Below are 26,364 nucleotides of genomic sequence, written 5' to 3'. Positions count from 1 at the left end.
CCTCTCGACTGCAGGTCTGGGAGGCTCGGTGAGTTCCACTCCTGTTGTTGGTTCCACCTCAGTTGTTACTTCGGTGCTTGAGTTTACGTCCTCCATGACAGTGGTACTGATGCACTGCAAACTATGGTTTGCGTCCAGTTGCTGTGCTTCATTCGACTGATTTGATCGCTTTCGCAGAAAGTAATCAATGCGAGGCCTCTGTCTCTCTTTACCCAAACACCCCTTCTTCCCCTGGTGGATCCTCAACCCATGGTGTGATGTAACTTTCCTCCAACCACAGACACATACCTGCATCTGTTTGTGGCCCGCTGTTGCAGCAGAACTTGTGACAGTTGCTGTGGTGTTCTCTTGTGCTGTGCTCTCATTACTCGTAGTCGTTTCCGGTCCAGTCGTTACCATGTTGTCAGCCGATGAGTCATCTTCCGCCCCCGCTCTCGCAGACTCTAGGGGTATTCTCGTATGTTGACTTTCTGTAGCTAAAGCGGGTGTTTCCAACATACTGCGAAGCATGGGAAACTACAGAAATGGGAAGCTACCCCATGACTGTCCCAGTGGGGTCTATTCCCTCCTGTCAGCCGTCTCTCCGTGCCGCCACAAGGACTTTCCCCTGTTGTCAGCTGATCTTTCTCAGCAGTCACTGGACAAGTCCAGATATTCAGATTCCAAGAACACAGGATGAGATGTTACTATCCTTTGTGCAAGCACTTCCAAGAGTTAATGAACAGTGAGCCTGGTGAAATTTGGGGAGCGCATCGTCAGTAGTGTACCTTTGGTGCCTAGGGTGTTTCGGCCTTTCATACTATACACCCTCCCCAAAGGCGGCCAGCGACAGGGTGATCAATCCTACGCTTGCGTCCCATTCCCAATTAGTCATAGGAGTTGCCTTGATGATAGCCAACATCCCATGGGACTATGCATGGCAGGGGCATCCTCCTCCCTGAGTCAAGCATTGTTGATTATGTTCCATAATGTGCTCATTGTAGTCTATCAAGTCCAATACTAGTCGAATATTATTACATACAGTGGGGAGAACAAGTATTTGATACACTGCCAATTTTGCAGATTTTCCCTACTTACAAAGCATGTAGAGGTCTGTAATTTTTTATCATAGGTACACTTCAACTGTGGGAGACAGAATCTAAAACAAAAATCCAGACAATTCCATTGTATGATTTTTAAGTAATTAATTAGCATTTTATTGCATGACATAAGTATTTGATCACCTACCAACCAGTAAGAATTACGTCTCTCACAGACCTGTTAGTTTTTCTTTAAGAAGCCTGCCTGTTCTCCACTCATTACCTGTATTAACTGTACCTGTTTGAACTCATTACCTGTATAAAAGACACCTGTCCACACACTCAATCAAACAGACTCCAACCTCTCCACAATGGCCAAGACCAGAGAGCTGTGTAAGGACATCAGGGATAAAATTGTAGACCTGCGCAAGGCTGGGATGGGCTACAGGACAATAGGCAAGCAGCTTAGTGAGAAGGCAACAACTGTTGGCGCAATTATTAGAAAATGGAAGAAGTTCAAGATGACGGTCAATCACCCTCGGTCTGGGGCTCCATGCAAGATCTCACCTCGTGGGGCATCAATGATCATGAGGAAGGTGAGGGATCAGCTCAGAACTACACGGCAGGACCTGGTCAATGACCTGAAGAGAGCTTGGACCACAGTCTCAAAGAAAACCATTAGTAACACACTACGCCGTCATGGATGAAAAACCTGCAGCGCACGCAAGGTCCCTCTGGTCAAGCCAGCGCATGTCCAGGCCCGTCTGAAGTTTGCCAATGACCATCTGGATGATCCAGAGGAGGAATGGGAGAAGGTCATGTGGTCTGATGAGACAAAAATCAAGTTTTTTGGTCTAAACTCCACTCGCCGTGTTTGGAGGAAGAAGAAGGATGAGTACAACCCCAAGAACACCATCCCAACCGTGAAGCATGGAGGTGGAAACATCATTCTTTGGGGATGCTTTTCTGCAAAGGGGACAGGACTACTGCACCGTATTGAGGGGAGGATGGATGGGGCAATGTATCGCGAGATCTTGGCCAACAACCTCCTTCCCTCAGTAAGAGCATTGAAGATGGGTCGTGGCTGGGTCTTCCAGCAAGGAGTGGCTCCGTAAGAAGCATCTCAAGGTCCTGGAGTGGCCTAACCAGTCTCCAGACCTGAACCCAATAGAAAATCTTTGGAGGGAGCTGAAAGTCCGTATTGCCCAGCGACAGCCCTGAAACCTGAAGGATCTGGAGAAGGTCTGTATGGAGGAGTGGGCCAAAATCCCTGCTGCAGTGTGTGCAAACCTGGTCAAGAACTACGTATGATCTCTGTAATTGCAAACAAAGGTTTCTGTACCAAATATTAAGTTCTGCTTTTCTGATGTATCAAATACTTATGTCATGCAATAAAATGCTAATTAATTACTTAAAAATCATACAATGTGATTTTCTGGATTTTTGTTTTAGATTCCGTCTCTCACAGTTGAAGTGTACCTATGATAAAAAATTACAGACCCCTACATGCTTTGTAAGTAGGAAAACCTGCAAAATCAGCAGTGTATCAAATACTTGTTCTCCCCAATGTATATGCCTGCTGTTCATAAAACCAGACTGGGTATCATCAATGATTTGGTCAAGACCTTTTTTAAGTCTTTCTGCAAAGATGGATGCAAGTAGCTTTCCATCATTGTTCATTAATGTGATTGGTCTCCAATTTTCTAACATCATAGAATCTTTGTTTAGTTTGGGTATTACAGAAATTAGGCCTTGTGTCATAGAAACAGGCAGGACCGCTAAATCAATTGCCTGAAATCATTAAATATAAATTCAATAATATCCTCCTGAAAATATTTATAGAATTCACTAATAATGACATAATTCCCTGGAGACATTCTCTTTTAACTTGCTGATACATTTTTTTATTTCATTGATATAAATCATTTCATCACAAGACTTTTAGAAGTCTTCATCTATGAATTTTGTATAGTCTTAGACAGAGTCTAGAAAGGCAGATACGTCACTAGTAGGACAGGCATTACTGGTATAAAGGTTACCATAGAATTCTGAAACATATTTTGAATATCTTTGGGGTTTTCATTTTCTTTGTTGTTTCTATATTAAGCTTATGAATAGATGTAAATTCAGAATTCTTTCTTTCTAAATTGTAAAAGTATTTTGTATTTTTTCACCTTCCTCCAACCATCTCCTTCTTGATCTTACAAATGCCCCTTTTGCTCTCTCTTCATACATTCAGTTCATTTCTAGTTGTAAAGATAATAACTGAGCCTTTCCTTATTCATCAAGGTCCTCCATAGAGATTAGAGAAAGTATTTCCTTAACAAGTTTCTTCCCTCAATCTTTTAAGTTCAGCCATTTATTTACCTCTCTTCATGGCTGTTTGTCTTATTTCATACTTCATTAATTCCCAATATTTCCCACAAGACTTAAATAGTGTGGCTTTCCTCCAATTGTCTTGTATAATATCTTTGGCATTCATCTTGAAATGATCATCTTCCAACAGTCTACTATTGAGTTTCCAATAATTCCGATTCGGTTTAACTTCAGATCCATTAATATTTAAAGTTATAAGAATATAACTTTATGATCAGTAAGAATTGATGGTTCAATTGACTACAGAATTATCTAAGGAATTAGAAATCAACCAGAAGTAAATTCTTGACTGTCTGGACATGTCCTTGTTTCGCCAAGTGAAGTCCTTTTTATCAGGACATTTAGATCTCCAAATATCGACTAATCCAAGACATAGGTTATTAAACTCAAGATTAACAATGCTGGATCTGTTAGGAGGGGGATATCTGTCAATCATCACATTAGATAAAGAAGTAAAATCTCCACCTAAGATAATTTGGATATCCTGAAATACACCTATAACTGTATTAATCTCTTCTTCAAATTCTTGAAAAAATATACTGTTGTTTTGTTTGTTGTTGGATGCATAAATATTCCCTAATAAAAACATTTCACTGTTGATATTCACTGTTAAAATTAACCAACGTCCAGAGTGGTGAGTCTTACAACTGATGACCTTTAAATGCACTTCTTAAAACTGCTACACCTGCAGAGTGGTTGATGCCATATGATAACCAGATATCATTACCCCATAGAAAGATTTTAAAAAAAGATTTTAAAAAAAGATCGGAAGAACAAGAATGTGTCTCTTGTAGAAAGTAAAAGTCTGCATTAAACCGTTTGCAATACAGGAAAATAGCCTTACATGCTGACCAGACAGGGCACGTCGCGTGTGCGAGCATCGCAAAATAAATGTAGAAATCCATGTTATTCAATTATTGCACTCACACTGCTTGCGCGCACCAACGAGCGTCTGCGTTGCCAAGGGCTGAAATAGAAGTCATTCCTATTTCTGACGCAGATCGCGCTGCAGGTCCTGCCTCTCCCATCTCCTCATTGGTTTATAAAAGCAGGTACCCACGTGCCATCTCCTCATTGGTTATACCCACGTGGGTGATTGAAAGACGAAATGTTTTGTCGGTTGTCGTGGTAATACTATGAAAGTGTAGATGCCAATCACCATATAAGTTAAAAGATGAAAAAGCCTGGAAGGAGGAGAGATGACTAGAAACGATTCGGTTGGCCGTTTTATGTGTGGATTAATTGTCGGTTAGAGGACCTTGTGCATTTCAGGTAAAATAACAATTCAATGTTAATATCCCACAACAAATTAGCTAGCAACAGCAAGCTAGCTAAATATGACAAATTAGCTAGCAAGTGCAAGCTAACTAGCTAAATTGCCATACATGTTTAATGCTTTCGACCTACCTGTGTGTCTTTATTGCGTTTGGTGTAGGGGGACAAAATTAATGTATGCACGATAGCGCACTATGGCGCATCTAGTGTTGTCGCAAACTTAGTTTTAGAGGTGAATAACTTGCAGAAAGTAATCAATTATTTTGGTAAACAAACTAAACCATATTCATACGGGGTTTTATGACCGTATAAATTACCCAGTGGTCATATTTGGGTAAGGAAATCCAATAATTCCTTCAGCTACCAAAACAAATGATCTGCACTGACCGACATCTTGCACGGAGCCCGTGACTGGCCTACATGTTGGTGTCTGTACTTACAGCAGGCTACATTTTATATGCTAGTGTTCTAATAAGACAAGTTTGGTCCAGGTAAAAGTGGCTGTAGCCAGGTGTGAAGAACCAGATTGGGCTCAGGTGTCTTCTATCTTTGGACTTGCAGACAAGTAGAAGACATTTCATTGAACCCTGAACTACCTCTGACTCAATGACATGGACAGCACAGAATAATTAACAAACATTTTTACAGAACATGGCAGTTCTGACAACAGTTCTCTCCAATAGACCCAGCATCCTAACTGAAGTCTTTGGCATTAACAACTGTTCCTCAGTCTCAGCAAAGACACTCCCAGTGAGACAGAGGGAGGGAGAGAAAGAGAGGGAAGAGAAGAGAGGGAAGGGGCAGAAACCAGAGATGGCCACTAACTCAATAGCAGGTGAGAGAAGTCAATTGAGCCTTTCTGCAGAGGGCAAATTTCAGCAGTTAGCCAGTTACGCAGCTCTGATAAACATCCTCTCAGTCCCGAGGGGAGCAAGCTTTGCACACTCTTGGCATTCAGGACAAAGAGTTTAATCTTGGCTTCATCAGACCAAAGTATCTTATTTCTCATGGTCTGAGAGTCTTTAGGTGCCTTTTGGCTAACTCCAAGCGGGCTGACATGTGTCTTTTACTGAGGAGTAGTATCCTTCTGGCCACTACCATAAAGGCCTGATTGTTGGAGTGCTGCAAAGATGGTTGTCCTTCTGGAAGGTTCTCCCATCTCCACAGAGAAACTCTGGAGCTCAGTTAGAATGACCATCGGGTTCTTGGTCATTTCCCTGACCAAGGCCCTTCTCCCCTGATTGCTCAGTTTGGCCAGGCAGACAGCTCTAGGAAGAGTCTTGGTGGTTCCACATTCTTCCATTTAAGAATGATAGGGGCCACTGTGTTCTTGGGGACCTTCAATGCTGCAGACATTGTTTGGTGCCCTTCCCCAGATCTGTGCCTTGACACTATGCTGTCTCGGCGCTCTATGGAAAATTCATTCGAGCTCATGGCTTGGTTTTTGCTCTGACATGCACTGTTAACTGTGGGACTTTATATAGACAGGTGTGTGCCTTTCCCAATCATGTCCAATCAATTGCATTTAGCACAGGTGGACTTCAATCAACTTGTTGAAACATTTCAAGGATGATCAATGGAAACAGGATGCACCTGAGCTCAACTTCAAGTCTCATTGGAAAGGGTCTGAATAGTTAACTATATCATGTATTTCATTTTTTGTTTGTAATACATTTACAAACATTTCTAAAAGCCTGTTTTCACTTTGTCATTATGGGGTATTGTGTGTAGATTGATGAGAACAATTTTTATGTAATTCATTTTAGAATAAATCAAATCAAATTTTATTTGTCACATACACATGGTTAGCAGATGTTAATGCGAGTGTAGCGAAATGCTTGTACTTCTAGTTCCGACAATGCAGTAATAACCAACAAGTAATCTAGCTAACAATTCCAAAACTACTGTCTTATACACAGTGTAAGGGGATAAAGAATATGTACATAAGGATATATGAATGAGTGATGGTACAGAGCGGCATAGGCAAGATACAGTAGATGGTATTGAGTACAGTATATACATATGAGATGAGTATGTAAACAAAGTGGCATAGTTAAAGTGGCTAGTGATACATGTATTACATAAAGATGCAGTAGATGATATAGAGTACAGTATATACATATACATATGAGATGAATAATGTAGGGTATGTAAACATTATATTAGGTAGCATTGTTTAAAGTGGCTAGTGATATATTTTACATAATTTCCCATCAATTCCCATTATTAAAGTGGCTGGAGTTGAGTCAGTGTGTTAGCAGCAGCCACGCAATGTTAGTGGTGGCTGTTTAACAGTCTGATGGCCTTGAGATAGAAGCTGTTTTTCAGTCTCTCGGTCCCAGCTTTGATGCACCTGTACTGACCTCGCCTTCTGGATGATAGCGGGGTGAACAGGCAGTGGCTCGGGTGGTTGTTGTCCTTGATGATCTTTATGGCCTTCCTGTGACATCGGGCGGTGTAGCTGTCCTGGAGGGCAGGTAGTTTGCCCCCGGTGATGCGTTGTGCAGACCTCACTACCCTCTGGAGAGCCTTGCGGTTGTGGGCGGAGTAGTTGCCGTACCAGGCAGTGATACAGCCCGACAGGATGCTCTCGATTGTGCATCTGTAGAAGTTTGTGAGTGCTTTTGGTGACAAGCCAAATTTCTTCAGCCTCATGAGGTTGAAGAGGCGCTGCTGCGCCTTCTTCACGATGCTGTCTGTGTGGGTGGACCAATTCAGTTTGTCTGTGATGTGTACGCCGAGGAACTTAAAACTTACTACCCTCTCCACTACTGTTCCATCGATGTGGATAGCGGGGTGTTCCCTCTGCTGTTTCCTGAAGTCCACAATCATCTCCTTAGTTTTGTTGACGTTGAGTGTGAGGTTATTTTCCTGACACCACACTCCGAGGGCCCTCACCTCCTCCCTGTAGGCCGTCTCGTCGTTGTTGGTAATCAAGCCTACCACTGTTGTGTCGTCCGCAAACTTGATGATTGAGTTGGAGGCGTGCGTGGCCATGCAGTCGTGGGTGAACAGGGAGTACAGGAGAGGGCTCAGAACGCACCCTTGTGGGGCCCCAGTGTTGAGGATCAGCGGGGTGGAGATGTTGTTGCCTACCCTCACCACCTGGGGGCGGCCCGTCAGGAAGTCCAGTACCCAGTTGCACAGGGCGGGGTCGAGACCCAGGGTCTCGAGCTTGATGACGAGCTTGGAGGGCACTATGGTGTTAAATGCCGAGCTGTAAATCGATGAACAGCATTCTCACATAGGTATTCCTCTTGTCCAGATGGGTTAGGGCAGTGTGCAGTGTGGTTGAGATTGCATCGTCTGTGGACCTATTTGGGCGGTAAGCAAATTGGAGTGGGTCTAGGGTGTCAGGTAGGGTGGAGGTGATATGGTCCTTGACTAGTCTCTCAAAGCACTTCATGATGACGGAGGTGAGTGCTACGGCGCGGTAGTCGTTTAGCTCAGTTACCTTAGCTTTCTTGGGAACAGGAACAATGGTGGCCCTCTTGAAGCATGTGGGAACAACAGACTGGGATAGGGATTGATTGAAAATGTCCGTAAACACACCAGCCAGCTGGTCTGCGCATGCTCTGAGGGCGTGGCTGGGGATGCCGTCTGGGCCTGCAGCCTTGCGAGGGTTGACACGTTTAAATGTTTTCCTCACGTCGGCTGCAGTGAAGGAGAGTCCGCATGTTTTGGTTGTAACGTTAAAAAAATGTGCAAAAGGGAAAGGGTCTGAATCTTGTATGACCACCAATGGGCAACTCATGCTGATCTGCAGGTAGAAAAGCAAGGTAGGCTTAACAGATGTAAGACAGCTGTACGGATAGCCACTGGTATTGAGGTTGCGGCTGGCAGACACAGAAGACGTGGAGTCAATTATGTGGAGTGGAGAGGCAGAGAGACGCAGGGCTATATTTTTTTATTGGCTGTGCAGGCCTCTCCAGCTAATGGGACTGACTGCTAGGCCCAAACTGGTATGGGCTTCAGTCTCCAGCCCAATGGATCTTTCTCTCTTTCTGTTTAGGTGTTGGAAGGGGGAGCCGTGTGTGTTTGTGTGTTTCTAAATGGCTAATTAGTCATCTTGTGCAGCTGCTACGTTGGGTAGATTTGAAGTCAGCGTTCCCTCAGAAAGCTTGGAAAGGACACCTGATGTTAACAGAAGGGGTGTGATACTGAATGTAGAGCAATGACAGTGCAGATACAGGAAAATGGGTATTCAGTGCTTAGGCAAAGCTTGACCGCAGTTAGAGGACTAAGGTATTAGATCATTTTGTATAGATAGACTCATAACATGCTCCAGCGATGTAGCAGAAATTTAGCCATTGCGAAGTAGGCCTACTGAAAGAGTACTACAAACTATTACATCGTACTACATTTTTTAACAAAATTTAACCTTTAATCTGGGCATTTTCAATGACAATTGATCAACAACATTTAACCTGGACATTTTAAATGGTAATTTTCCATTGAGCTTGCTTTTCAGTCCTGAACTACAGTAGGCTTAATCTGTCCTTTGGAAACAGAAGGGTAGAAACATTGTTTTCACCAATTTTACTTGGTCAGATCAGTGGTCTCTTAACATGGCGTCCTATAAGTTCAGGTACCAATCACAACAATTATGCGAATGGTAAATTAATTGCAAAAATCAAACCAATTGTTTTTAGACACAGTTGAAGTCGGAAGTTTACATACACTTAGGTTGGAGTCATTAAAACTCATTTTTCAACCACTCCACAAATTTCTTGTTAACATACTATAGTTTTGGCAAGTCGGTTAGGACATCTACTTTGTGCATGACACAAGTTATTTTTCCAACAATTGTTTACAGACAGATTATTTCACTTATCATTCACTGTATCACAATTCCAGTGGGTCAGAAGTTTACATACACTAAGTTGACTGTGCCTTTAAACAGCTTGGAAGATTCCAGAAAATGATGTCATGGCTTTAGAAGCTTCTGATAGGCTAATTGACATAATTTGAGTCAATTGGAGGTGTACCTGTGAATGTATTTCAAGGCCTACCTTCAAACTCAGTGCCTCTTTGCTGGACATCAAAAGAAATCAGCCAAGACCTCAGAAAAAAATGGTAGACCTCTACATGTCTGGCTCATCCTTGGGAGCAATTTCCAAACGTTCATCTGTACAAACAATAGTACGCAAGTATAAACACCATGGGACCACGCAGCCGTCATACCGCTCAGGAAGGAGATGTGTTCTGTCTCCTAGAGATTAACATACTTTGGTGCGAGAAATGCAAATAAATCCCAGAACAACAGTAAAGGACATTGTGAAGATGCTAGACGAAACAGGTACAAAAGCATCTATATCACAGTAAAACGAGTCCTATATCGACATAACCTGAAAGGCCACTCAGCAAGGAAGAAGCCACTGCTCCAAAACCGCCATAAAAAAGTCAGACTAGGGTTTGCAACTGCACAAAGATCGTACTTTTTGGAGAAATGTCCGGTCTGATGAAACAAAAACAGAACTGTTTGGCCATAATGACCATTGTTATGTTTGGAGGAAAAAGGGGGAGGCTTGCAAGCCGAAGAACACCATCCCAACCGTGAATCACGGGGGTGGCAGCATCATGTTGTGGGGGTGCTTTGCTGCAGGAGGGACTGGTGCACTTCACAAAATAGATGGCATCATGAGGATGGAAAATTATGTGGATATATTGAAGCAACATCTCAAGACATCAGTCAGGGGAAGTTAAAGATTGGTCGTAAATGGGTCTTCCAAATGGACAATGACCCCAAGCATATTTCCAAAGTTGAGGCAAAATGGCTTAAGGACAACAAAGTCAAGGTATTGGAGTGGCTAACACAAAGCCCTGACCTCAATCCTATAGAACATTTGTGGGCAGAACTGAAAAAGCGTGTGCGAGCAAGGAGGCCTACAAACATGACTCAGATACACCAGCTCTGTCAGGAGGAATGGGCCAAAATTCACCCAATTTATTGTGGGAAGCTTGTGGAAGGCTACCCTATTGTATTTAAACTTCTGACCCAATGGGAATGTGATGAAAGAAATGAAAGCTGAAATAAGTAATTCTCTCTACTATTATTTTGACATTTCACATTCTTAAAATTAAGTGGTGATCCTAACTGACCTAAAACAGGGAATTTTTACTAGGATTAAATGTCAGGAATTGTGAAAGACTGAGTTTAAATGTATTTGGCTAAGGTGTACGTAAACTTCCGACTTCAACCAATAGAATGTGGTTAAGATCAGTGATATTTTCAGGGACGTAACATATAACTAAAGTTGTTGAATGAGGTGTTTCAGTGAACTCTTACACACCAGGGTTTCCTACCCCTGCCCTGACCTTGGGCTCTGTTCCAATACTGTGGAAATGTATCCTACTGTCCTTCCTCCCTTAAAGTGGTCACTAATCTGATGTGACTAGATTGGTAGAAATTAGGTCGTAGTGGAACTCTCAATCTCGCCTATCAGATCATGTTAGATCAGGGATTACTTCAAGGAGGGGGGGGGGGGATGGGGGGCGGGGGAGGAAACATTTTAGAGTTATCTGAATACACACGGGCACGCACACACACACCAGGGTTGGGCTCAATTCGAATTGAAGGCATTCAATTCAGGAAGTGATTTGAATAAAAATTGCTTCTACTTTTCAGTTCATTGAGAAGTCATTGAAAATAAATGCCCTTTCTTCGATTATTTAATTGTAATTTTAGTTTACTTCTTGAATTGACTGCCTTCAATATGAATTGAGCCCCAACCCTCATGCACACACGCACGAACACACACTGTCCTGGCAGGCCCTCCCTACAGTACAGTAGATCTCCTCTCCTCCAGGCTAATCCCATCCCTGCAACCACACTCCTCATTATTAATGACAGCAGCAGGCTGGAGGGAGGGAGAGCACTTTTTTAGAGACTCACAGCTCTCCACCTCCTCCCTCTTTCTTTCCCTTTCTTCATCGCTCTCTCGCTCTCCATCCTCAACTGCAGTGGGAACAACTGCAGAGCTGGGGAGGGGATGTGTGTGTGTGTGTGTGTGTGTGTGTGTGTTTGTTTATCATGTGGGCTTACCGGGTTGTGCTGCAGAACGACAATCACATATGTGGGACAAGAGGCCAGGTTTTTGCTGAATTTCACATTCATCAGGAAAATATGAACAAGTCTTCCTAGGGCTGTGGCGGTCACGTCATTTCGTCAGCAGGTAATTGTCACGCAAATAACTGTTGTTCTTACGGTAATTGACCGTTAATGAACATAAACACATTTAGCATCTCCTGGCTTCCACATAAGCCTTGTCTAATAAGTCCATGTAATATAGCCTACACCTTCACAATAAATTCATTATTTAATTTAGATAGGTCTAAAGAAGCATGATATGAAGAAAATGTAGTCTATTTCAGAAGAAAATAATAGTATACTCTGAGTTGTCCTGATGTGGCTATGCCAAATGGCTGTGGGCTACACTAGTTCATTTAGCAGACAAGATTTGCTCATAATTCTGTGGCATTTTTTTAAATATTATTTTGTAGTATAAATAATACAATAGAACAATGCTGAATAAAATATACATATTTTCTCCAAATGATTTGAGGGAGTGCGCACGTGCGGCTATTCTGTGTTGAGCGGTTAACAAAGAAACAGGTACTCTTATATGCTTCATTTAGAGTTATTTATGTAACTTTAGTTGTTCTACAAACGTTGGGCTATATGTTTAGATTTCTAATACATTGTAAGGCTGCATGATGAGACTCGAATGATGATTTGAAAAAAATCACTTGAAAGGCTGTACACACTCAAATAGTCTCTCATTCACAATTTGACAAGCACCTGATAATGCTTCGAATTTCACGGCGGCATCCCCTTTGTGGCCGTAATGCACCCTAAAAAAAAGACTTTGGGGATGCAACTGCGCGGGTCCTTATCCAATTCCGAGGTGCATATTGAAAGAACGATTAGGCTATTTCTTCACATTATAAGCGCAGCAATGCGCACAAGATAGTAGGCTATAAGCGCGAATGTTCCATTAGCGGAAAACACCATTATCAAAGTGACCGCAAGTGCAATTATGCAAATAATGCTTTTATTATAGTGGTGCATTTTTATGGTGAAAATGATCTTCCTCAAACTCACACACCGCTTATATATGCCAATGGATTAATGTGCTTAATTTAAAGAAGTTATTTAGCCACTTTAGTTGTGATACAAACCTATTTAAAACATATAGGCCTATGGGCTAGTCTACATTATGTGTGTGACTATGATTAGAAAAGTCACAAAAAAAGGCATTGTTTTTTACGCTGGCCATTATTGACAAGTGACTTTTCTTGATTTAATCTGGTCTTTACATACACTAAATAAGGTATGTGTGACATTTGTTTTGATTTAGAATGGACCATTATCATGCACCTGTATTGAAACAGGGGCAGTGGGAAATATGTCATCTATGCACTTAAATAGCAAATGGAGGACGCTTTTCACATGGTTAATTTTCATGCCGGACAGGTAGTCTATACTCCTGTTGTAAATATAAGCAATGTGCTTAATATTAGGAAAGTTGAGAAATAAATATAGTAGGCCTAGCCTATAGAAAGCTGAGGGGACCCTCCTCTTTTTATTAGCAGCCATCACTCTGTTTTCTCACTCAATTTCATAGCCTATAGAAATGTTGCCAACATGAGCTCATGGGCTCTCATGAAGTGTTTGATTAGATTTTTGAAAACAGCATTGATGGTAGCGTGATTAGGGGACAATAGAGGGCTGAGTACCAGGCAGTTAGCATGTTTGGTAGGCTACTAACGACCATCAGCAGCATCAGAGCTTGGAGAAGCCTAATTACCATGACTAAACGGTCATGTGGAATTTGACTGCCTTCATGACTCGTGACTGCCGGTGTAGCGGTAATACAGTCACCGCAACAGCCCTAGGTCTCCCTCTCCCTGTAAATCAATACAACCGTCACCTCGACTGAAGGCTCCTTCTCACCTACCCCCAGCTACTAACACACACACCAGAACTTAAGCTAATTTCTCTTTCTGAGAATACAGCCGATTGGTTGGTGGTTTCTGACCCAGGCTGTTCTGACTGCCAGTGCACTGTGAGTTCCCACTGCAGAGACAGAGGCAGCGTGGAGACTCATGGGTACAGGGAGAAGGGAAGGGAGGAAGGACAGGAAAGGGGAGGAGGGGGAGGAATGAAGGGCACAGAGGAAATGAGGGATGAGAGGGAGAGAAAGAAGGAGGGAGGGGGAAGGGTAGGAGTGTTGCTTCCTGCAGTGATAAAAGTATAATCTCATCTATACCCCATGGACGGAGTCTCTCCCAGTGCTCCATCCCTCCCCCTCCTGTCTCCCTCCCTGTCCCTCCTCCCAACCCTGAGCATACAAACCTGTCATCCTGGGAGCTCTTCCTACACACACATAACAGGGGATAACCAGGGAAACACAATGGTTCAAAACTATTTCACAGAAACAATGGCTCGCTCACACAATGCTCTACAGTACCACTGAACTACAATGATGTTCTACCTGAGAACTAAAATCTGAACATGTCATGTTTGTGTCAAAGGCTCCAGCTTCATGAATATGCTCTATTGTACTGACTCAATGGTGTTTGAGTCACTTCGTGTATCAGTAAAATAGCTTGAGATGATTTCATTTTCAACCTGCAACTGCAACAAAAAGTGTGTCCAAATTGATTCGTGTTACACTGGCTTTAAAAGAGAATATCTACAGGAAACTGCCAAAATAAAGAAAACATTTGAGTAAATGAGGGATACAAAGCAGGTGCTTCCACACAGGTGTGGTTCCAGAGTTAAATAAGCATTTAACATCATGTTGTTGTCCATTATTTTGGCTACAATGACTAGAAGAAGAGGTTTGTGACTTTGAAAGAGGTGTCTCAAAGGGGCATAGGTCTTTTTTTATTTAACCTTTATTTAACTATGCAAATCAGTTAAGAACAAATTCCTGTTTTCAATGACGGCCTAGGAACAATGGGTTAACTGCCTTGTTCAGGGGCAGAACAACAGATTTTTACCTTGTCAGCTCAGGGATTCGATCTTGCAACATTTCGGTTACAAGTCCAACTCTCTAACCACTAGGCCCCAGGGGGTTTAAAGTGTGTGTGTGTGTGTGTGTGTGTGTGTGTGAGAGAGACCAGATCTTAACCCAATTAAACACTTTTGGGAGATTATGGAGCGGCGCCTGAGACAGCATTTTCCATCACCATCAACAAAACACAGAATTATGGAATTTCTTGTGGAAGAATGGTGTTGCATCCCTCCAATAGAGTTCCAGTTCTATGCCAAGGAGCATTGAAGCTGTTCTGGCGGCTCCTGGTGACCCAACGCCCTATTAAGAAAGTTTTTGTTGGTGTTTCCTTTATTTTGGCAGTTACCTATATATTATACTTTGATATCTGGGCTGTGCAATTTGCACATATACTGTTGTGTATATGCCTTTTTGATGTATTGGTCAACCATTGCAGTTGTTACTCATACCACAGAGCATATTGAAACAGTAGACTCTGTTACTGTACCAGACTGTAAATATAGTATCACTGGGCTAAGCAGAAAGAATGGGTTCATTTGAAGGGTTCTGTGCCGGATCAGTCCTGATGAAGACATACAGCATCAGAGGATGTTTTTAATATTCATAGCTAAAATAACAACAGTGTTGTGTTTATGATTATGATTTTTATTCCTCCTTGCCCGCTCTTAAACATAGCTATCACCCCGAGTTCTGAATTTTAATGAGGCTGCCGCTACGCACACAGCATTAAGCATAGCTAGTCGCTGCTCTAACATCAAGCATTATCAGTATTATCAAGGAGATGGGGAAGAAAGAGTCTAGAAGTGAGATCACCATTGTAGCAGAGCCCCCAGTCATCTCAGACATCATGGTTTAATAAAAACTAATTGAATTCAGCTATGTAATTTCCCCCCAGTTAGAATACTTTGAAACGGTGTCCTTTCATTCCTCCATTGTGTGGTTAAACCGATCTGACTTTAATATAAATGAAAACATAGACCCTCATAGAGGCCAGTCCAGCACCACGGACAGCAACCACATGCTTCTTGAAGTACTTTTGTTTCATGCTCAAATAGTATATCTGCAGTTAGCATTTTGTTGTTTTCCTATATCATTTTTGAGATGATTGGTTAGATTTTGGTTTATAAGCTGTTGGATGTGGTGATGACAGAAGCAGATAATACCACTCTAACCCAGTCTAAGAGGCTGAGGTTGGCCACTGAGTGTCGAGGAGATGCCTGTTGAGTAGAGATCTGTTTGTAACTATTGATCTTCATAATGCAGTATAGTGGTGTGTGTGTGTGTGTGTGTGTGTGTGTGTTGCATCCGTGGAAACAGTGAGGGGTTAATGGGAAAATGTGGTGTACTAGGGAAACCTGGGTAATTGCAACCTGGTGACATCATCAGAGGTTAGTTGTCTTTTGTGTCTCTTGGTCAGTCAGGAGGGCAGCGAATCAGGTCTCAACTATGGGATTTCTACTAGTCACTTGTCACGATCATCCAAAGAAAAATTAATGACTTATCAAGGAGATGGGGAAGAAAGTGTTTAGATAGATGGGGAAGTTCTAGGGAAGCCTGGGTAATTAAATGTATTTAAAAATGTATCAATCTACACACAATACGCCATAATGACAAAGCAAAAATAAGTTTAGTAATGTTTGCAAATGTATTCAAAATAAACAGAAATACCTTACTTAAGCTTTCAGACACTTTGCTATGAGACAAAATATTTTGCTCATGTGCATCATGTTTCCATTGATCATCCTTGAGATGTTTCTACAAGTTGATTGGAGTCCACCTGTGATAGATTAAATTGATTAGACATGATTTGGAAAGGCACACACCTGTCTATATAAGGTCCCACAGTTAACAGTGCATGTCAGAGCAATAACCAAGCCATGAGGTCGAAGGAATTGTCCGCAGAGCTCCGAGACAGGATTGTGTCGAGGCACAGATCAGGGAAAGGGATCAAAACTGAGCCCGGACACACTGAGCAGTGAAGAAAGGCCTTGGTCAGGGAGGTGACCAAGAACCCGATGGTCACACTGACAGAGCTCCAGAATTCCTCTGTGGAGATGGGAGTACCTTCCAGAAGGACAACCATCTCTGCAGCACTCCACCACATGACAGCCCGTTTGGAGTTTCCTTTAGGTGCCTTTTGGCACTCTGACCATGAGAAACAAGATTCTCTGGTCTGACGGAACCAAGATTGAACTCTTTGTCCTAAATGCCAAGCGTCACGTCTAGAGGAAACCTGCCACCACCCCTACGGTGAATCATGGTGGTGGCAGCATCATGCTGTGGGAATGTTTTTCAGCTGCAGGGATTGGGAGACTAGTCAGGATCAAGGAAAATATGAATAAGTAAAGTACAGAGAGATCCTTGATGAAAACCTGCTCCTGAGTGCTAAGGAACTCAGACTGGGGCGAAGGTTCACCTTCCAACAGGACAACGACCCTAAACACACAGCCAAGACAACGCAGGAGTGGTTTCGGGACAAGTCTCTGATTCTCTTTTAGTGATCCAGCCAGAGCCCAAATTTGAACCCAATCGAACATATCTAGAGAGACTTAAAAATAGCTGTGCAGCAACGCTTCCCATCCAACCTGACAGAGCTTGAGAGGATCTGCAGAGAATAATGAAAGAAACTCCCCAAATACAGGTGTGCCAAGCTTGTAGCATCGTACCCAAGAAGACTCAAGGCTGTAATCGCTGCCAAAGGTGTTGACTACTTACGTAAATATGATATTTAATATTTTTTTACCTTCTCAAAAATCTGTTTTTACTTCGTCATTATGGGGTATTGCGTGTAGATTGATTTGAAAAAACTAACAATTTAATCAATTTTAGAAGGCTGTAATGTAACTTTCCGAATGCACTGTATAGTACCGTATAAAGCTGCCTTGTGTGATTTACAGTAAGGCCCACACTATACTATTCATCAACTTCAACCAATAACAACCTATAGGCTCTGCAGACTTCACATTTTCTATTTCATTTAACCTTTATCAAAGTTTGTCAATCAATGAATAGGCCTAAATGTAATTTTTAAATATTGGAAATACTTTGTACATCAAGAATAATCTCTTGGTCAAGTTGTTATCATAAAATGTTCAATAAAGTACCTGGCAAAAGGGTAAATAAATTACAGGTCTGCAATGATATGGTCCCAAATTCTGTCGAGCTGTAGGAAATCTCTGTTAGTGTTCGTGTTAAATTGCTTTTAGAGCAATTTCTCTGTGGATTGATGGACTAGCAGGTGATACATTTCACAGTGAAACACTTATCGAGACGGAGTGAAACGTCCAAATTCAATCATGTCCAAGGAATGTTTGAGAAAAAGTTTAAAGCTGTAAATTGCAGTTAAACCATATGTTCCAGTGAATCTCTGTATGGATTTAAGTGTTTCAGTTGTTGTAAGATTCATTTGTCCAACAAGAGCAGAAGTCATACAGACAGGAAATAAGACATCAGACTACAAGATACATGAGAGACAAATGATATCATAGTTCAAGATTTGAGTTCAAGTTCACAACTTGATTATAATTCTGACTAGGTCGCTCTGGATAAGATTGTCTGCTAAATGACAAATGTAAGAACTCAAATTGTGTCATGACTGTTGTGTCTCTGTGAGGGTGTAAATACACCTGGTGTTGTGTCTCCTCTCCTCTCTAGTCCAGAAACAGCCTGCAGTCGGGTGACATGGACGGAGCAAAGAGACTGGGTAAACTGGCTCGCCTCCTCAGTGTCGTTTCCATAATCCTGGGTATACTCACCATAGTCGTCTGTGTAACGGTCTCTGGTAAGTAATGCATGCACACACACCGCTGCAGTGCATAAGCACATGCACACATACTGCATAACAATTCCAAGGTAATATTTTAACATATATAAACCAGTCTGTCATCAATCACATTGATGACTGGATAGTGTGTGTGTGTCAGCTCAGCAAATTTCTGAGCTCTGTGTGGAGTGATTAAAGACTGCAGCTATAGCAGGCTGGCTGTGTGGCAAGGAGAGTAACCCTCCTGCTGTTTCAGCTACAGACCAGTCTGCCATACTGTAGGAATGACTGGACCCTTAACCTTTCTCTCTCCCCCTCCCCCCTCTCTCTTCCCTAACAGTAACCAAGTGACCAGTGTATAGACCATGAAACAAGAGCACTGCTGCAAGCCAAGCAGAGGATGCTGCATGGGAAAAAAATCTATTCCGTTCCGATTCGGAGATTAAAAATAAGGCAAACAATTAAGAAGTTTAAAGAGTAGGAAATACAGTAGCAAATGAATGCAACACAAAATATCCAGATATGCATGCATTAGATTCCACTAACATTTGCTTGACGAAAAATAAAATCCTTCATATAAAAAGTGTATTTTAAAAGAAAGTTGGACGGTTGACTTATGGTTTGAGGAACTCGCTACTCTCTGTGGAGTAAAAAAAATACTCTTAAATTTAAGGAGAGAGGGATGAACAGAGGAATGACGTGATAAACTTTTCTGTATCAAGAATGGAAGGAGACCTTGAAAATGAACTCCAAGCTTTGGACTACAAACGTCAAGACAGTTGAATAATCATCTGAAAATATACTTGGTTGACCTGACCTCCTGGATTGAAAGCATATACAACTATAGAGATATAAATATATATAGATGAATATATCCATTTACACAACTTGTATAAAATGTATGTTGGGCTGAGCTGCGATGATTGAGAGACTGTTAAGTTAAGATGGCTGCCTCCTGGTATAGGTTGGCGAAGGATGTAATATTTGACCAAGGAACACAATTCAGAGATGTTTTTGAATTTATGTTGTTTATTTTGTAGATTTTTTACAACAAAAAAGAGACCACTTGACTGTAGATAGCCAACCTTTTTCATTTTGTTTGTGAATTCATATTTGTTTGTCTTGTGTTTTTACTTTGGGATCAAACATGCCAGGTGCTTAGAGACTTAAGTGAGTTGTACATAATTAGTGTTTCAGCCCTGTGTGGGTTGACTGTGGACTCCACAGAAACAGAATTACACCCCCCCCCCCTTTCCCCTGCCTTGCTGTGGGAGGGGTCTGACTATATCAATGTGCATGCCTACCCTCCCCATCCCTCCAACCCCTCTCCAAACATCCATGCCAGAGCATGGGCATACGTCTGAGGATATGCAATTTGTCAGAACAATCAATCACTCTCCCCTTACCCACGGACCCCCTAGCTCCACTCCAAAATACAACCCACCCTACTCCAGTACCTTGTTTCATTACCTGGGACTGTTAACATAGCTTGTTTGACTGAATGCATTTTGTAGTACGACAGAGACCAACATAAATCCTTAACCTATTGCCACCCTGCTGTATCAGTATGACGTGTATTTATATGAAGAATATATATATATAAATATATATATATGTGCAATATTATATAGGCATGCTTAGGACTAAACAGTACCCAGGTTTTTGGATGCCACTGTAAGGACCTGCTGTAATGTTAAAGGAACATTGTTTTGAGGTTTGATTGATTAGCAGCAGTTCTCTCTGCACATGTACTGTAACACACCAATCTGTCTGTATTCAAATGTGCCACTATGCCATCTGGAATAAGTCAGTGTTCAGATTCCACTACGGTAACACAACAAAGGACTGTTACATTGACACACTTCAGATGTTTACTACAAGGTCATAACACCTCTTATAAAACCTTCATAACACCTCTTATAAAACCTTCATAACACCTCTTATAAAACCTTCATAACACCTCTTATAAAACCTTCATAACACCTCTTATAAAACCTTCATAACACCCTTGTTTGGACTTATATTCATGTTTTTATTACTACTCATAACATTCTCCTGAACTCCAATTAGATTTCAATACTTTAAGTTGGCCAATGGTTCTTGATTCCACTGCTTGTATTATCAAGAGCTTATGTAGGTGTTAGCTGCACAAATGAGACCAAAGAGAGAATTATATGATAATGATTTGATTGCATTTATTTGGCCTGAATTTAAAATCTTCAAAGAGATCTAAAATGATTGATAAAGAACCTGTAATTGGTGAAATAGGTCATCATAACATTTGAGATCTCCTTTAGAGGATTCAAACTATGAACACATATTGCTACTGTAGCCACAGCGTGCTTCACTAGACAGATGGGCTGAAGATCCCTGTCTAAAGAGCTCTAATGCTCGTCTTTGGGCAACAGGCACACCTCAGTCTGGAAACTTCTCACACACTCCTAAAGTGCTTTTAGAAACCTGACTTTGGGGAGAAAGTAGATGGCTGCTCTATGTCATACAGTAAGAGCAAATGGCAGAGAGAGAGAGCGAGAGAGACCCCAATCCAGCAGGGGAAATTCAGTGACTCAGTCTGCCATCAAAGACACAAAATTCAACTTAAGACACATTTTTATGGTAATTTGTCTATCACATGAAATAGTTCCCACTCACCTTCCGCACTGTTCTATCACATTCTCTGACCGTCTGTCTGCTGCGAGATGCATACGTGCTGTTCTGTGTCAGTAAAACAGTGACTTTCAAAATCATGTCTATTTTTTTTATGTCCAGATTTTTTCCCCTTTTGGATAGCATATGTATATGCTGGTTTCCATCTCTATTGTGAACTTTCTGCACGTCTGGAATAAACGTTACCATGCATGGTCTACGATGAGTTGGAGTGATTTATGTTGGTGTGTTGTGTGTTGAAGGACAGTGTATGACAGAGGAATGGTCTGAGGGGAAAACTGCTGAGTAGTGTGTGAGAAGGAGAGTAAGGGGTCAGACAACCTGCCTTTGAAGTGGCATCTGGGGTAAAGCTGCAGCAGCAGCTCCACTGACATAATGATCAAAGTCCATGTCCCTGTCTGGAACAGAGAAAGATGTAGAGCTAAACCCTCATGTTAACACACACACCCTTTCACTACCACACTCCTTTTTTCTCTCACACACACACACACACAAGATAACAGAATACTCAAACACTCACAACACAGGGCTTACAAACATGCACCGACAGAGACACCTCCAGTACTCTCAAAAATCCCAAAACGCAGTCAGCACAAACGACTACACAGAATCAACATTTTAGTCATTTTTATTAAACAAAAAGACCGGGTCTCTTTTACCTACAGCAGAAGCCCCTTGGTATGTCCTGCTGCACCGAAAAACTTCAGGATGAATAAATACACTGAGCCTCGCAAGTCATGTGCTCTTAAAAGGTATGCAAAATGTTTGCTTTTTTTCTCTCCAAAAGCCATTGTTTTTGTGATGATGCCACATTTACATCTTTGTGGTTCTATACGCCATTCTGACAAAATGGCGCCGGAGAACAAGGCTGATGTTTTACATATCCCTAACCAATTGTGTTTTTTGTTCGTTTCTTTGCATTGTTTGTAACATCTTTGACTTATTTTGTACGTAATGTTGCTGCTACCGTCTTATGACCAAAAATAACTTCTGCGTATCAGAACTGCGATTACTCACCACGTACTGGCAGAATCCGACGAGTCCGACGAGAATGATGTACTGCTTCCCCGGGAACAGGCTCAGATCATCATCGTTTGTGTGAAGAGAAGATGGAGAAAAAGGGGCCAGAGGGCGGGCTGCCTTCGGAGAATTCGTAGGCGATCGAATAAACTCTTACTTTCATTCTGCTAGCAAACTTGCAATTGTTGGGAGAAAAAAAAATCGATGACCTACGTGGAAGATTAAACTACCAACGGGACATTCAAAACTGTAATATCTTGTGCTTCACGGAGTCGTGGGTGAACGATGACAACATACAGCTAGCTGGTTATACGCTGTATCAGCAGGACAGAACAGCGGTGTCTGGTAAGACAAGGGTAGGCAGACTATGTGTTTTTGTAAATAACAGCTGGTGCACGATATCTAAGGAAGTCTCGAGGTTTTGCTACCCTGAGGTAGAGTATCTCATGATAAGCTGTAGACGACACTATCTACCTAGAGAGTTTTCATCTGTATTTTTCATAGCTGTCTACATACCACCACACACTGATGCTGGCACTAAGACAGCACTGAATGAGCTGTATTCTGCCATAAGCAAACAGGAAAACGTTCACTGTACGACTGTACGTACACACCCCAATCAGAAGCCATGGATTACACGCAAAATCTGCACTGGGCTATAGGCTAGAGCTGCCACTTTCAAGTAGCGGGACTCTAACCCGAAAGATTATAAGAAATCCCACGATGCCCCCCGACGAATCATCAAACAGGCAAAGCGTCAATACAGGACTAAGATCGAATTGTACTACACCGGCTTTGACACTCGAAGGATGTGGCAAGGCTGGCCAACCATTACAGACTACAAAGAGAAGCACAGCCGAGAGCTGCCCAGTGACACGAACCTACCAGACGAGCTAAACTACTTCTATGCTCGCTTCGAGGCAAATAACACTGAAACATGCATGCGGAAGACTGTGATCCCGCTCTTCACAGCCGATGCGAGTAAGACCTTAAAACAGGTCAACATTCACAAAGCCAGACAGATTACCAGGACGTGTACTGTGAGCATGTGCTGACTAACTGGCAAGTGTTTTCAGTGACATTTTCAACCTCTCCCTGTAATACATGTTTTAAGTAGACCACCATAGTCCCTGTGCCCAAGAAAACGAAGGTAACCTGCCTAAATGACGACCGACCTGTAGCACTCTCAAGTCTGTAGCCATGAACTGCTTTGAAAGACTGGTCATGGCTCACATCAACACCATTATCCCAGAAACCCTAGACCCATTCCAATTTGCATACCGCCCTAACAGATTCACAGATGCAATCTCTATTGCACTCCACACTGCCCTTTCCCACCTGCAACACCTATGTGAGAATGCTATTCATTGACTACAGCTCAGCGTTCAACACCATAGTGTCCTCAAAGCTCAACAATAAGCTAAGGACCCTGGGACTAAACACCTCCATCTGCAACTGGATCCTGACTTACTGACGTGCTGCCCCCAGGTGGTAAGGGTAGGTAACAACATCTGCCACGCTGATCCTCAACACAGGGGCCCCTCAGGGGTGCGTGCCCAGTCCCCTCCTGTACTCCCTGTTCACTCATGACTGCACGACTCCAACACCATCATTCAATTTGCAGATGACACAACAGAGGTAGGCCTGATCACCGACAACGATGAGACAGCCTATAGGAAGGAGGTCAGAGACCTGGCCATGTGGTTCCAGGACAATAACCTCTCCCTCAATGTGATCAAGACAAAAGAGATGATTTTGGACTACAGGAAAAAGGACTAAGCACGCCCGATTCTCATCAACGGGGCTGTAGTGGAGCAGGTTGAGAACTTCAAGTTCCTTGGTGTCCACATCCCCAACAAACTAACATGGTCCAAGCACACCAAGACAGTTGTGCCCACGAGAAAACCTATTCCCCCTCAGGAGACTGAAAAGATTTGGCATGGGTTCTCAGATCATCAAAAGGTTCTACAGCTGCACCATCGAGAGCATCCTGGCTGGTTGCATCACCGCCTGGTATGGCAACTGCTCGGCCTCCGACCTCAAGGCACTAGAGGGTAGTGCGTACGGCCCAGTACATCACTGGGGCCAAGCTTCCTGCCATTCAGGACCTCTATACCAGGCAGTGTCAGAGGAAGGCTCTAAAAATTGTCAGACTCCAGCCACCCTAGTCATAGACTGTTCTCTCTGCTACCGCACGGCAAGCGGTACCGGAGCGCCAAGTCTAGGTCCAAGTGGCTTCTAAACTGCTTCTAACCCCAAACCATAAGACTGCTGAACATCTAATCAAATGGCTACCCAGACTATTTGCATTTCCCCCCCCCACACACACACCTTTACACTGCTGCTACTCTCTGCTGTTATCATCTATGCTTAGTCATTTCAATAATTCTACCTACATGTACCCATTACCTCAACAAACCGGTGCCCCCGCACTTTGACTCTTCACCGGTATCCCGCTGTACATAGTCTCGCTATTGTCATTTTACTGCTGCTCTTTAATTACTTGTTGCTTTTAATTTCTTATTCTTACTCATATTTTTTTGTAAATTGCATTGTTGGTTAGGGGCTCATAAGTAAGCATTTCACTGTAAGGTCTACACCAGCTGTATTCGGCATGTGTCAAGTCAAATCAAATCAAATGTTATTATAGACTCCCTCCTGTGTGTTGTGCTAGAATCAGCAGAATTTTAACCTCTGTGGAAAAACTTGAGTCACAGCGAAAGTACACAACACTTAGTTCTACTCCAGTGATCTTCAAACCAGACAAAACTATCTGAAATATTCAGGAGCTATACACAGTAGCACCAGAGTAGGCTAGCTGTGTCAAATGTATGGATGTTTGTTGAACCAGTTATAGACCAATAGAAGTACTGCACTCAGATGACAAAATGCAGTCCCCCATTTGCCCTCAGAGAAGAGTAACCTGAAAATAGAGATAAAGGATGAAAAGAATAAAGTGGGCAGTGACATCTATGAAAAAAGGGGAAATGGGTGTACTTGGAAAGGTTTTAGATATTTCCACTTCATGTACCAATAAACCAAACTTCAAAATGTAATCAACTTTGTGACTAAAACTTCCTTGTCTAGTTACCAGATGATAAATGGTGAGATGTCAGGTGTGACAGACAGAAAGACAAGGTAATTCATTTAAAACCTGGTAGGTGGCTATCAAGGTGACATGGGAGTGATGACAGGTTCCTGTAGAGTCCTGGTGGGAAGCCCTGCAGACTGCAGTTACAGCTCCTGTGCAGTGTGGCTGTCACAGCACACACGCGCACTTACGTACGTAGGTACGCACGTTCACAAGCAGGCAGACGCAAGCACATTTTTTACAAAACAGAGGTCAGAGGGAGTGTGGCGGTGACTCGCATCTGATTGTCAGAGTACCCCATTAAACAGTCATCTAGACACTGCTGCCTTGTTTACTTTAACATCTGATTGTCAGAGTACCCCATTAAACAGTAATCTAGACACTGCTGCCTTGTTTACTTTAACATCTGCAGCCTCTTCCACTGTAAAACCACTTAAAATGCCATTGACAATTTCAAGTAAAATATCTAATAAAATCTCCTTCCAACTGTAGCATCTTTCAAATCAACGTTCATATTAGGGATGTTAAATGTTAGTCAAATAAATGAATCAGCCCAGAACTTCTTCAGGAGGCAGAACAGGATGAGGCAGGAGGGACAGACAGAGGTTTGAGTCTCTGTAAGATAATGGGCATATAGGGTAGAACAGAATCATAACATTCAAAATCAGTTTGGAACAAAAGTTTGAACACATATTTCCAGTTGACGTCAATGTATGACTTAAGGTTTGTTGAATTTTCTCAAGGTAGGACTTAGTAGGTCCTTGATCATGAAGAAGCACAGAGGGCTGAATGCTGATCAATCTTACAGATCTCTGGATTTCAAGTGAACTTGTGTGGCTCAGTTGGTGAGAGCGTGGCACCAGCCAAGGTCGTGGATTCGATTATAAAAATGTATGCATGCACTCACTGTAGAGCAAGTTACTTTGGATAGGTGTCTGCTAAGCGGTATAATAAGTAAGTTGAGGGAAACACGTAATGAAAGAAGTCAAAGTTATGGTTTAACCATACACCTGTATGTGGGCCATTGTTTAAAGTACTACAGTGATTATGAAGTCATCCATGCAGCACAAAATAATAATGGTATTTGCAGCACTAGAGTTGAATCAATGGCCTTCAATTAAAAATATAATT

General features: G+C 42.3%; 1 protein-coding gene across 1 annotated transcript in view; it reads left to right on the top strand.

Moving 5' to 3' along the window:
• The window catches only part of LOC110507691 (trafficking regulator of GLUT4 1), a 32,802-nt gene extending 11,483 nt beyond the window's left edge, over window positions 1–21,319 (top strand). Inside the window, exons 2-3 of the mRNA XM_021587844.3 lie at window positions 18,347–18,473; window positions 18,796–21,319. Of these exons, the coding sequence (XP_021443519.1) occupies window positions 18,347–18,473; window positions 18,796–18,806 (138 nt within the window). The 3' untranslated portion in view covers window positions 18,807–21,319. The remainder of the gene's footprint in view (window positions 1–18,346; window positions 18,474–18,795) is intronic.
• The last annotated feature ends 5,045 nt before the right edge of the window (window positions 21,320–26,364 follow it).

The sequence above is a fragment of the Oncorhynchus mykiss genome, chromosome 27 (genome assembly GCF_057628025.1).
Source record: "Oncorhynchus mykiss isolate SJ-2025 chromosome 27, ASM5762802v1, whole genome shotgun sequence".
In the NCBI taxonomy this organism is placed as follows: domain Eukaryota; kingdom Metazoa; phylum Chordata; class Actinopteri; order Salmoniformes; family Salmonidae; genus Oncorhynchus; species Oncorhynchus mykiss.
Note: the sequence above shows the minus strand (reverse complement) of the source record. Positions and strands in the feature narration are given on the sequence as shown.